The sequence below is a fragment of the Carlito syrichta genome, unplaced genomic scaffold (genome assembly GCF_000164805.1).
Source record: "Carlito syrichta isolate Samal-C Ts95f unplaced genomic scaffold, Tarsius_syrichta-2.0.1 Scaffold314127, whole genome shotgun sequence".
Taxonomy (NCBI): Eukaryota; Metazoa; Chordata; class Mammalia; order Primates; family Tarsiidae; genus Carlito; species Carlito syrichta.
Window position 1 is genome coordinate 361,026 of NW_007258223.1, and position 14,349 is coordinate 375,374.

A 14,349-nucleotide genomic window follows, 5' to 3' on the forward strand; every position below is an offset into this window, starting at 1 on the left:
CAAAGCCCTAACATCTAGGATCTACAAGGAATTCAAATGCGCTGAAAGGAAAAAAACAAACAGTTCCATTAAAAAGTGGGCAAAAGACATGAATAGACACTTCTCAAAAGAAGACATATGGGCAGCCAACAGACACATGAAAAAATGCTCGCCTCACTCATCATCAGAGAAATGCAAATCAAAACCACACTGAGATACCACCTAACTCCAGTCAGAATGGCAATTATCAACAACTCAAAAAATAACAGCTGCTGGAGAGGGTGTGGAGAAAAGGGAACACTTCTACACCGCTGGTGGGAATGCAAACTAGTGCAACCTCTTTGGAAGACAGTGTGGCGATTTCTGAAAGAACTAGAAATTGACCTTCCATATGAGCCAGCAATTCCCCTATTGGATTCCCAGAGGAACTCAAATCATTCTACAAAAAAGATACCTACACACGTATGTTTGTTGCAGCTCTATTCAAAATAGCAAAAACATGGAACCAATCATGTCACCCATCAAAAACTGGACTGGATTAAAAAAATATGGTACATAGATACAATGGAATATTATGCAGTCATAAAGAAGGACAAACATACGGACTTTGCAGCAACTTGGATGGATTTAGAGTTGATCATACTCAGTGATCTATCACAGAAACAAAGAACAGAGTACCATATGTTCTCACTCATAGGCGGACCTTGAAGAATTATAATACTAAGAAAGGGACTGGAAGTAGTGGGAAACTGTCAGGCAATGGAGGTGGGATTGGCAAGTGAGGGAAACTGCTGGGGGGGGCATACCTCATCAACAAGGGTACCTGTATAATCAACGTTTGTATACCTAACCCTGAATTGTACCCCATATCTTTATCATATAAAAATAATTTTAAAAAGACAGGTTTTCACTCATTTAATCTCTGCTCCCTCTTAAAACCTCATTAAGGATTTTTTAAAAATATATAAACCCAGAAGGGTAAAAACAAAGATAGAGAGTAGATGAGATATGCCAACAGACTTTCTTAAATTGAGAAGATTAGGAGGAACCAACCCGTCCAGGGAGAATGGAAACATGCTAGCTGTGGAGAAAACCTAGAGAAAGACAGATATATATTTATGGAAAGCCTACAAAGATCAGAAATGAAAGGCATAAAGCACCTGAAAAGAGGACGTTGAGGTAGAACCAACCAATAGAAAGTTATTAAAAGTATGTATACAAAGTAGTGAAAACAAAGAACCCATCCCAACCCTATCAGATTAAATGTTTACTCTCTTGAGTTTCTGAATCTGAGACACTCAATTTAGTGACAGGAGACACAGTTAAAGATAAGGGTAATACACTAAAAACACAGACATTGAGCAGGAGCATTCAAACTGCACTTTCGCTTTATCCCCAACTGGCTGAAAACAATCCCAGTTGGAATCAGACTGCCCAGCAGCAGAGAATTTTTTTTTTATCAAAAAAATTTACCAAACTGGCTGGATGTGGTGGCTCATACCTGTAATCCCAGTACTTTGAGAGGCAGTAGGCAGGAGAATTGCTTGAGTCCAGGAGTTCAAGACCAGCCTGGGCAACACAGCAAGACCTAGTCTCTACAAAGAAAAAGCCAGCCAGGCTCGGTGACTCAGCCTGTAATCCCAGCGTTTTGGGAGGCTGAGGCAAGTGGATTGCCTGACCTCATGGGTTCAAGACCAGCCTGGGCAACTTGGCAAGACCTCATCTCTACAATACATCAAAAATTAGCCGGGCATGGCAAAGCATGCCTGTAGGTTCAGCTGCTTGGAAGGCTGAGGCAGAAGCACTGCCGGAGCCTAGCAGGTCAACACTGCAACAAAGTGGGACTCCAACTCCAAAAAAGAAAGAAAGAAAAAAAGAAAGAAAGGGAAGAAAGGGAAGAAAGGAAGAAAGGAGGAAAGGAAGAAAGGAAGAAAGGAAGAAAGGAAGAAAGGAAGAAAGAAAGAAAGAAGGAAGGAAGGAAGGAAGGAAGGAAGGAAGGAAGGAAGGAAGGAAAGAAAGAAAGAAAAAGAAAGAAAGAAAGAAAGAAAGAAAGAAAGAAAGAAAGAAAGAAAGAAAGAAAGAAAGAAAGAAAGAAAGAGAAAAGTTCACCACGCCTGCAGTCCCACCTACTCGGGAGGCTGAGGCAAAGGATCACCTGAACCCAGAAGGTCAAGGCTGCAGTGAGCTGCAAGCATGCCACTGTACTCCCCAGCCTGGGCAGCAAAGTGAGACACTGACTCTAAAAAAAATAAAATTCACCAAAATGTACACTTAAGATTTGGTATTTTAATGTATTGTATTTCATAAGAAAACAAAAATGAATGCGTATCTTAAAACTTTCACAAAGAGAAAACTCGCTGTGCATTCTATCAAACATCTAAGAAACAATACTGATTTATAAAAACACTTCAGGAAAACAGAAAAAGAGAAAACACTAATATCATATTACAAGGACAGAATAAACACAGAGTGGAACTTTGATTTTCAACACATATTATTTCTTAACATTTAAAACTACTTTAGCTAAATCTCACAAGTTTTGATGTCATATTTTTGTTACTATTTGCTTCATAATATTTTATATTACCATCATGCTCTCTCTTTTGGCCCAAAGTCATTTGGAAGTTGTCTGCAATGAACCTCTGCTTTAGAACAGCATGCAGTAACAGAGACCAGATTCACCCCTTGCCTGAAACAATTTAAATAACAGACAGAATATACAAGATTCTCCAGAAATCTGACTTCAAACAACAAAGGAGATTGATCCTGGAGAGACAGGAAACAAACAAAGTGAACTTTCTATCACTCCAGTTTACATCCTGGAAAGGAAGGGAAAAACCCTCAGTGAGGAGCCAAGACTGGGGATCCAGGAAGGCCAAGGTGGTTAGAATTTGCAGGGTGAAGTACTGGACAAGAGACAGCTACACAGAGAAAGAACTCCAGAACAAAAGTTCTCCTTAAAGCATTACATTAAATTTTGATCAGAGACTGTGTTGTGAGAAAACCATGTAAGGTCAGGAAAAGAAGCACACAGGCACAATCCTCTCAGGCACACAGGACCTAGAATAATGCCTGTACCTATCAGCCAGAGTGGAAAACCTCCATAAGTCAGAGGACACTGAGTACAGCACACAAAAGAATTCTGCCTCAGAAGTGAAGAAAATTAGCTACAGGCTATATGTTGCTAGTTCTTATTTCCATAGCTCTCCATTATCTCTAAATATAATTTGTTTCCATTTTTTTTAATCGGCCTGTGATCTACTGTACAAGAGCAATCTCCAGCATAACCTTGATACCAAAGCCCTACAAGAACAATTTAAGAAAAAAAAAAATTATATATAAACACAGATACAATTTCAATATTAGCAAACCAAATAAAAAAAGGTTAAAACTTTATGACCAAATCCAGTTTATTCCAGGAAACTTAAAGTTGATTTAACTTCCAAAATTCAATGTAATTTATCACATTACAGAAGGCCGCTCAATTCTGAAAAAAAATGACTGTCTGCATTCCTTAAATTCAAGAGCTATACAAGTTTAATACATTGATTGCCTGTTTGCAATTGTTTTAGTGAATGTTATTTCTAGCATTATACAATTTTTCTAATTAATGCTGTAATTTTTTAATAATTTGCCTTATATCAATAGTTTCAAAAACTATTCCTCCGAGTCTGCTATTGAGTATAGTTACGTCAACCAATACCCTTAAAATAAGCAACAAAGATTAATTCCCTATATGGCAATGGAGTACCTTCATTTTTCAGAAAATAATCAAACTTGCCAACCTGATTAGCAATTTCAATAGCTGCCCACACTCCTAAAAACCTAATTTAAGTGTTATTTTAAGAAAAATGAAAAATAGGGCCAGGCACGACAGTTCACTCCTGTAATCCCAGCACCTTGGGAGGCAGAGGTGAGAGGATTGCTTGAGCCTAGGAGCTCAAGATCAGCCTAAGCAACCTAGCAAAACCTTGTGTCTACAAAAGTCATAAAATTAGCAGGGCATGGTGGTACGTGCCTAGGAAGCTGAGCAGAAGCATCACCTGAGCCCAGGAGGTCAAAGCTGCAGTGGGCCATGATCATACCAATGCATTCCAGCCTGGATGACAGAGCGAGATGAGAGAGAGAGAGACTGTCACAAAATACCTCCAAATTTTAGAGAAAGTTAATGGAAACATAGACTTCTCTTTCAAAAATAAAACTTAAAAACTTAACTAAAATGTACATATATATATATTGTGTATAGCTTCATTCCTTAAAATATTAAACCTATACCAGTTCTCCCTTATGACTTACCTCCTTGCTTGGTGACTGAATACAAATGTCCTTTATTTGGGGTGTTGAATAAACCATCGATTTTGTAGAATTTGTGCTAAAATCATTGGCAAGGCCTAAAAAATATAAAATTTTTTAAAACAAAATATACTGTAATATCTATTAGTTACAATTAAAAGTATCTCTATATGATATGTGAAAAACAGTCTGTTGATTTTTTAAACATAATTAGCGTTAATGAAATACAGACATCAATTCAATATTCAGATGTTCATGAAAGGCATCAGGAAATGAAAAAGGCAAAAAAGATTCCTGAAGAAGTACGTGGCAGCTCTTCTTTCAGAGTCTGTGTAGAGGAGATACTTTTCTACCACCTGTTGTTATTTCTTTGACTGACTTATTCTTATTCTAAAAGCTTCTGAGGCTGCTCAGCACAAAGAAAAGTTTTAGCCATAATTCACTTCCTTAGAAAAAGATGTTCAAGTCTGGGTGTGGTGACTCATGCCTATAATCCTAGCACTTTGAGAGGCCAAGGCAAGATGATTGCTTGGCCCATGAATTCTAGACCAGAATAGGTAATATAGCAAGACTTAGTCTCTACAAAAAGATTTTTAAAAATTAGCCAGGCATGGTGACACACGCCTGTAGTCCCAGCTATTTGGGAGGCTGAGGCAGAAGGATTGCCTGAGTCCAGAAGGTCAAGACTATAATGAGCCATGTCCATGCCACTGGCCTCCAGCTTGGGTAACAGATTGAAACTCTGACTCAAAAAAAAACCAAACTTATTCTATTAAAAAAAAAAAAAAAGATGTTCATCACCAAAGACTATCTCAAACACTATTGATCCCAAGAATTCTGAACATATATTTCCATTATATAAAATACTTTCTCTTCTAACATCACATCTGAAGGAACTAGAAAAACAAGAACAAAGCAAGTCCAAAGTTAGCAGAAGAAATCACAAAGACCAGAGCAGAACTAAATGAAATTGAAATTAAAAAAAATACAAAAGATCAATGAAACAAAAAGTTGTTTCTCTGAAAAGATAAAAATTGATAAACCACTAGTTGACTAATTAAGAAATAAAGAAGGAAGATTCAATTTAGCTTAATCAGAAATGAAAATAGAGACATTACAACTAATACAACAGAAATTCAAAAGATCATCCAGGGCTACTATGAACATCTCTATATAAAACAAACTAGACAATCTAGAGGAAACTGATAAATTCTTGTAAATATATAAAGCCCCAACCTTGAATCAGGAAGAAATAGAAACCCTGAACAGCCAAATAACGAGTAGCCACATTGAAACAATAACTAGAAATCTAAGTCCAGGACCTGATGGACTCACAGCTGAATTCTACCAGACTTTCAAAGAACTGGTATCAATTTTACTGAAGCTATTCCACAAAATTGAAGAGGAGGGAAGCCTCCCTAACTCATTCTATAAGGCCATTATCACTCTGATACCAAAGCCAGGAAAAGACACAACATAGAAAGAAAACTACAAACCAATATAGATGTAAAATAGATGCAAAAATTCTCAAAAAAATTAGCAAACCAAATTCAACAGCACATTAAAAAATAGTAATACACCATGACCAAGTGGGTTTTATTCCCACTGGTCATACAATGTGGTTCACCATACACCAGTGAATAAATCTGATTCACCGCATAAACAGAAGTAAAAACAAAAACCATATGATCATTTCAATAGATGCAGAAAAAGCATCTGACAAAATCCAGCATTCCTTCATGATAAAAACCCTCAGCAAAACAGCCACAGAGGAAACAATCCTCAAAATAATAAAAGCCATACATGGCAAACCCACAGCAAATGTCATCTTAAATGAAGAAAAGTTGAAAACGTTTCACCTCAGAATTGGAACAAGGCAAAGATGTCCACTTTCACCACTCTTATTCAATATTGTACTGAAAGTCCTAGCCAGAGCAATCAAGCAAAAAGAGATAAAGGATGTCCAAATTGGGAAAAAAATAAATCAAACTATCTCTGTATGTTGACAATATGATCTTATACCTAGAGAAACCTAAGGACTCCTCCAAAAGACTCCTGGACTTGATGAATTCAGTCAAGTTTCAGGATACAAAATCAACACACACAAATCAGTAGCACTACTATATACCAGTAGTGACCAAGCTGAGAAACAAATCAAGAACTCAATTCCATTTACAATAGCTGTCAAAAAGCTACAATACCTAGAAATACATTTAACCAAAGAGGTCAAAGATATCTACAAGAAGAACTAGAAAACTCTGATGAAATAAATTATAGAAGACATAAACAAATGAAGAAACATCCTATGCTCATAGATTGAAATAATCAACATTGTTAAAATGACCATATTACCCAAAGTAATATACAAATTCAATGCAATCCCTATCAAATTACCAACACAATTTTTCACAGAATTAGAAAAAAAAAATCCTAAAATTCATATGGAACAAATATAGAACATTAGAGCCAAAGTAAATCATAAGCAAAAAGAATAAAGTGGGAGGCCTCACATTGCCTGACTTTAAATTATACTACAAGTGGTACCAGTACGGGAGCAGACAAATGGACCAATGGAACAGAAGAGAGAATCCAGAAGTAAACCGAAATACCTCCAACCAGCTCATCTTCGACAAAGCAGACAAAAACATACACTGGGGAAAGGGCACCCTATTCAACAAATGGTGTTGAGAAAATTGGACAGCTATGTACAGAAAAATGAAGCTTGATCCTTATCTCTCCCCATATACAAAAATTAATTCAAGGTGGATTAAAGACTTAAATGTCAGACCTGAAACCATGAAAGTCCTAGAAGAAAACCCAGGAAAAACTCTTCTGGGCATCGGCCTAGGCAAAGACTTTATGGCTGAAACCTCAAAAGCGAATTGCAACAAAAACAAAAATAAACAAGTGAGATCAAATTAAACTAAAAAGCTTCTGCACAGCAAAAGAAGTAATCAACAGAGCAAACAGGCAACCTGTAGAATGCAAGAAGATATCCACAAACTATACATTTGAGAAAGGACTAAATGGCCAACAAACATATGAAAAAAATGCTCAACATCACTCATCAGGAAAATACAAATCAAAACCACAATGAAATATCAACTTACACCAGTCAGAATGGCCATTATTAACACATTCATGACTGGCAAATTTTTTACTTTCCTAACACTAAGAGTAGATGAAAATACAAAAAAATCTGAAGTTGGTAGCCATAAACTTCTGTCGTTAAGCAAAAGTGAAACGGTCTTTTCAAAACTGTCACCTTTTTCACAATACAGCTGAAAATGCAGACATATCCCATATATGCCTCAGACACCACTGAAAAGTATTTTGTACTTTGTATGTTTATTCGGATTATAAACCTGAAAAGAATCTTCCACAATGAGGTATATTCACATCAGTGGCAACCAGGAGCAGAATTTGGAATGATGTAAATTCAAGTCAGCAGTTGTGAATGAGCTATAAAAACAAAAACAATAGATGTTGGTGCAGATGCGAAGAGAAGGCAATGCTTACACTGTTGGTGGGAGTATAAATTAGTACAACCCCTATGGAAAGTTTTATGGAGATTTTTCAAACAACTAAAAGTAGATCTACCATTTAATCCAGCAATTCCACTACTAGGTATCTACCCAAAGGAACAGAGTTTGTTTTTTTATTTTAAGTTGGAGTCTTACTCTGTCACCCAGGTTAGAGTGTAGTGACATACTCACAGCCACCCCAGTGTCAACCTGATGGGCTCTGGTGATCATTCTGCCTTAGCCTTCCAAGCAGCTGAAACTACAGGTGTGCGCTATCATGCCTGGCTAACTTTTGATTTACTGTAGAGACGAGGTCTTGCCAAGTTTCCCAGGCTGGTCTCGGTCAGGCAATTCACTTGCCTCGGGCTCCCAAAGTGCTGGGATTACAGGCTGAGCCACCAAGCCCAGTCAGAGATGGTTTTATAAAAAAGATACCTGCCTGAGCCCGCGGGTTCGAGACCTGCCTGGGCAGCGAGACCTCATCTCTACAATAAATTAAAAAATCAGCCGGGCGTGGTAGCGCATGCCTCTAATTCCGGCTACTCAGAAGGCTGAGGCAGAAAGATCACCGAAGCCCAGCAGGCGAGGTTGCAGTGGCCGGGAGCGGCCACTGGACTCCAGTCTGGGCAACCGAGAGAGACTCCAACTCAAAAAAAAATAAAAAATAAAAAAAAGATACCTGCACTCTCATGTTCATCACAGCACTATTCACAGTTGCAAAGATGTGGAATCAACCTAAATACCCCTCAACCAATCAGTGGTTAATGAAAATGTGGCATATATACAATATGGAATACTATTCAGCCATCAAAAAGAATGAAATAATGTCTTTTGCAGCAACTTGGATGGAACTGGAGAACACCACTCTAAGTGAACATAGAAAATGGTTTAATGGACACTGGAGACACAGAAGGGAGAAGAGAAGGAATGAAGGGATGAAAAATCACCAATTGGGTACAATGTGCACAGATGGGGGTGAAGAGCACATAAAAAGACAAGACCAAAACTATCTCTTCTCTCTAAAACTACTGAAATTGAAAAAAATAATAAATTAAAAAAAAAATACTTTCTCTTGTATATGATAATTATGTATGGATTTCCAAACTACAGGAATCTAATGTGAATTGAAGGTGATGACAAATTACTGTCAAATTATTTTCATTTTTGTGAGTAGCATCCTAAATATTCCAGAAGGTACATGAAGGATTGCATATGAGTTCAAAATTCTAAGGAAAATATTATATATATAAATATACACACATTTAAATACTAGAACATATTTGCTGTGTTTGATATGAATATGACAAATTTCTATTTTCACCCATCCCAACACTCAGACTCCATCTAAAAATAACCTTACTTTTTTCTTCAAAACAGTCTTGTAAGATTTCCAGGATGTTCTGGCCTTGCTCTGTGTTAATGTCAGGTGCCCTAATAAGAAAGAAAAAAGGCAAAATGTAACCTGTCACTTTCATAAGATATTTGTTACTTACGTTACCATTTATTTTTAAATTCCGTATCTCCTGATTATAAAATGTTAACTTAATAGATAAAACATATTTAATATTTGAAGACAAAACAAAATTCTTAAGGGTCCAAGAGTTAACTCAAGTGAACTCTTCCCTTCATAATGAGAATTATGAAGTAGTATGTTTTATTCTACCCTGACAATTATATTCCTTAGTTGAACAGTCATGTCTAAAGCAGTTTTAGATTATTGCTGCATCTCAACAAGATCACACTTTTCTGAATGAATCCAATCAGTTCTGAAATGCTTCTTTAACTAAGACTTTAAAGAAAAGTCCTAACATCTCCAAGTGACATATTCCTCCCTATAAATTCTCATGTGCACTTCTGATTCAATATCATTAATCTTAACAGTAGCTTATGAATGTAGTATAAAATTTTTAATTAAAAATTATATTAAGATTGTAGATTCACAAGGAATGAAAAAATAATACAAAAAGTCCTTGTTCACTTTACCCAATTCCCCCCATTTTGCAAAACTATGGAATAACATCACAACCAGGATACTGATATTGATACCAATCTTATTCGGATTTCTCCTATTCCATTTGTACTCATTTCTATTTGTGTTTATGTTTGTGTATATTTAGTTCTATATAATGTATCACACCTGTAGGCCTAGATAGCACATCAGAGTCAGGATACTGGACAGTTCCATCACTACAAAGATCTCTCTATTGCCCTTTCATAGCCACACCCAGTTTTCATCACCTTCCTGCATACTCTCATCCTCCCATTCCTAACCCCTGGCAACCACTAATCTGTCCTCCATTTCTAATACTGTGTCACTTGAAAAAAATTATATGTAAATGAAATCATATAGTATAGAACCTTTGTATTAACTTTTTTCACTCACCATAAATCTCTGGAGATTCACCCAAGTTGTTGTATATATCAACAGTTCATTCCTATTTGTGTGGAGTAATGTCCCATGCTATATGTGTATATGTGTACTACAGTGTTTAACCACTTACTTATTGAAGAACATCTGTTTTTCAAACAGTACAAAAGTTTGACATGACTTCTAACAGGGTTGGCAAACTTATGCTTAAAGGGTTAGACAGTAAATACTTAGTGTTTTGCAAACCATACCATCTGTCACTACTCAACTCTGCCATTCTAGCTTGAAAGCAGCCAGATAATATCTACAGGCATGGCTGTGTTCCAATAAAACGGAAACAAAACCTGTTACAAAACCTTTAGCCAACTTACCAGTTGTAGTTTACTGACCCCTGATCTACAACATTCATATTATTATATTATTATACCATATTAAATTATTATACTCTTGAGAGTTTGAAAAGTACTATGGCTGGGTGTAGTGGCTCATACATGTAATCCCAATGCTTTGGGATGCCAAGGCAAGAGGATCGCTTGAGGCCAGGAGTTCAAGACCAGCCTGGGCAATATAGCGAGACTCCGTCTCTACAAAAAATGTTTTACGAGTAGCTGGGCATGATGGCATGCACCTGTATTTCCAGCTACTCAGGAGGCTGAAGCAGGAGCATCCCTTAAGCCCAGGAGTTCAAGGTTGCAATAAGCTATGATCATGCCACTGCACTCCAGCCGGGGTGACAGAGCAAGACCCTATCTCTGAGAAAGAAAAGTTTACTACATATGAAGTAACTCAAGATGTAAAGCCACAGTGCATTATCAGGTTATCCACCACAGAATTTTATAACCGAAAGATCTCAGAAATCACCTACTCCAAAAATTACCACCCAAATATATGCATAAAATTACCTTTGGAGCTTTCTGGAAATACATATAATTGGTCATTTTCCCCAGACCAATTGAATCAGATTTTCTAGGATGATCTGGATAATTCTTATGTGCAAATCTGGTTGAAAACCACTAATTGAATCCTATGCTCCCATCTTGCAGATAGAGAAACTGAAACCCAGATTGGTCAAATGACCTGCCTAAGTATGCAAAACTACTTAGTATTAATAGCAGAGTTTATACCAGAATACAGATTACTATTATTATAAATTCTAGCCTTGATATCGCCCTAGACCACCACATACAGGTACATACAGTGTACAACTATAAATATACCCCTGCTATCACCTATTTCACAGAAGAGATCCAGACAGATCCAGTGACTTGCCAAAGGTGACAATGCTGAGATACTATTGAACACAGGTCACCAGTATATAGTTTACACAAATTGTCAAACAGGAATTCTAACTGATAAAGCATGGATGTACTCTTCTGGCAGTTACCAAATTATTTTACTTTATATAGCAGAAGAGACTTTATACAGTCATTTGATTTTAAAGAATCACTTTTTTTTCAAATTCAATCATTTGGGGAAAACAAATCACTAACAGTCACTTACAGTCATCTACAGTTTCTTGAGAATTTTTTCCAATTCACTTTTTCATCCCTTCTTATTTATAACCTTAGCATAAAAGCACCCATCATAGATTACAATCCCTATATTAAACTATCCCTCAAACATCAAAGTACTCTTCTTTGCTGTTTAAAAATGTGTGTGGTTTACATCTGATAGGCCTTAGTCCAAAGAGGATTTAAGACCGCTTATTCATACCTATATTAGATGCTTAAAGCCTAACACATCCATTTTCTGGCTTTAGCCAATTCATATAGTCTTGTTTTCTACTTCCATTGAACATATTCACCTTCTTAAACCAGGTCTGTCTCCTGCTGCACCGTAATATGTTTTCCTACTTTGGTTCCCTTATTAATGAAATTTTCTATGTCTCAAATGCATTATACCTTAGTCTTTAAATCTCTATTCAAGGTTCACCCACATTATACTATAACTTTAAAACTTTCCTTAATATCAACAACATACAAATCCCTTCCTAAGCTCTTACATGCTGTCTATACTGCAAGTTAATGTCTAATTATATCTAGGTCTATTCTCAGTGACATAAAAATCATTACTTCGCTATATTATAATAATTATATTTTTATTCATTAAATCTCACAAATGTACATATACATCTTCCCAATGGGAATGAAAGCTGTTTGTGGGTAAAAGGACACATTCCTCTTTCTATGAACACTGGCCCTACTAAAGTCCAATAACAAACAAATAATGAGACGTTATATCAACAATAACATCTTTGGCCATGTTTTCGTTTCCCTAAGCTCTGGCCTCCTCCTCTGCCTTGGGAAGATGACTCTCCTTTCTCTCTCTCACTAATCTGTTTTCTAGATAAACTACACTTTCCAATCTAAATAATAATAATAATAACATCTTCACTTTAAAAAGTATGCTTTTTCAGCTCAATATGGTGGCACATATCTCTAACTCAGCTACTCAGGAGGCTAAGGCAGGAGGACTGCTTGAGCTTAGGAGTTCAAGACTAGCCTGGCAACACAGTGAGACCCCCATCTCCACCCCCCGAAAAATGCTTTTCATCCTATTTCTATTAAATATTTAACTAGAAAACCTAACTTTACATATTTACAAATAAAAGAACTAAAGCAACCCAAATAAGCACTCAACAAATAAATGCATATTATTTTTCTTTTTGCCCCACTGAATAAGCTATATCTTTCTAAATTTTACCATTTGATTCATCCTACAAAGTGCTTTTCCCATGGCTGTCACTTAGAACTGAGATTACCTTCTCCTGGTCCATCATTTTATCAAATGAATTTCTTTTCTCACTGCCACTAAGTCATTGCACAGTTCACACTAATATTTCTCTTGTTATTACAAAATAACTAAAATGACTACACTTAATCAGTGGGCATAGAAATCATTATTCCAGCTACAGGCGATAGTTTATCCTTTCTTCATTTAAAAATCCACTTTGTGAAGATGGGAATAAAAATCATCTTTAAAAGCTTAATATGCAAATCACCTGGAGGGTCGACAGAATCTTCTTCTGTAGCCATTTTTAAGATGATTCTGAAAGAAAAGTAAATCATCAGTTTGGTTTCTTTGTTTAAAACATATTCATATACAATATCCATTCCCTCATTCCTTTCATGTATGAGCTGGGATCTCGTTCTCACGAGGCTGGAGGGCTGGAGTGCAGTGGCACAATCCTAGCTCGCTGCAGCCTTGAACGCCTGGGTTCAAGCGACCCTCCTGCTTCAGCCTCCCCGAGTGCTAGGATGACAGGCGAGCGCCCCGGGGTCCGAATACAACTCGCCTTCAGAGCAGCATCACGCCCCCATGGGCATCCCACACTCCAAACATCTCCGGAGGGGTGTCGTGGGGGGCGGCGCCCTCAGGTGAGAAACGGGAAAGTACCAGAATGACTGAGGCTCCTCCCCTAGCGGATTATGACACAAAGTCAGAGGTTAGCATCAAGAGCCTCAAAACCGACCTGAGGTTATGACAGGGACCCCAACAAGCGAGCGGTGGGCATTCGGCACGCTGTGCCCCCTCTCCCCCGCTGTCGAGAGAGGCCATCCTGCCTTTTCCGGGTTATACATCGACGTAAGCCATGTGGGTGCTCATCATAAAAAGACTTCCGCACAACCCCTTAGGCTTACGCGACCAGCGTCACACCAAGGGCGGCCGTCGAAGGCGAAGAGCTCCTTAGAGGGGAGAGGCATTGGAAACGAGAGGGTGTGGGCTTGACAACAGACAGTAGTCATAGGCAACGTGTGAAACGCAGGATGGCTGAGACAGAGGAAGTCCAGAAGCCGGGAGCAAAGACGGGGCCCCGCCCGCGAGCTCAGCCCGGCCCGCGCCTTGCGCCGAGAGCTGCCATTCCTGCAGATGCCCCCGTTAAGTGTCAGTTTCAAAAACCGCACACGAAGCTCCGCTTCGTGGCGGGAGAAGTGAGAACGCCCGGTTATCTCGAGACCTAGCTGTCAGAGAGTCCACCCGTTTCTCCAGACCAGCAGGTACGACGCAGAGGCGGCCTCTGGGCGGAGCCGTTTTTGGAGGCCTGGGAGGTGGCACTAGATTGTAAGGGCGGACATTCCGCTCAAGGACTGTCTCCGGGAAGAAACCCGCAGTTACAGACGAAAACACGGCACTCAAAGTCAAGGAGATGAGCAAAGCACAGCGAATTAACTCTGCCTCTCGACT

At 38.1% G+C, this 14,349-nt stretch overlaps 1 protein-coding gene across 1 annotated transcript in view; it reads right to left on the minus strand.

Moving 5' to 3' along the window:
- The window catches only part of CENPC (centromere protein C), a 66,804-nt gene extending 52,894 nt beyond the window's left edge, over nucleotides 1-13,910 (minus strand). The window contains exons 1-4 of the mRNA XM_021719101.1: nucleotides 13,806-13,910; nucleotides 13,166-13,212; nucleotides 9,157-9,227; nucleotides 4,276-4,370 (exon numbers count right to left, since the gene is read on the minus strand). Of these exons, the coding sequence (XP_021574776.1) occupies nucleotides 4,276-4,370; nucleotides 9,157-9,227; nucleotides 13,166-13,212; nucleotides 13,806-13,910 (318 nt within the window). The remainder of the gene's footprint in view (nucleotides 1-4,275; nucleotides 4,371-9,156; nucleotides 9,228-13,165; nucleotides 13,213-13,805) is intronic.
- Between the last annotated feature and the right edge of the window lie 439 nt (nucleotides 13,911-14,349).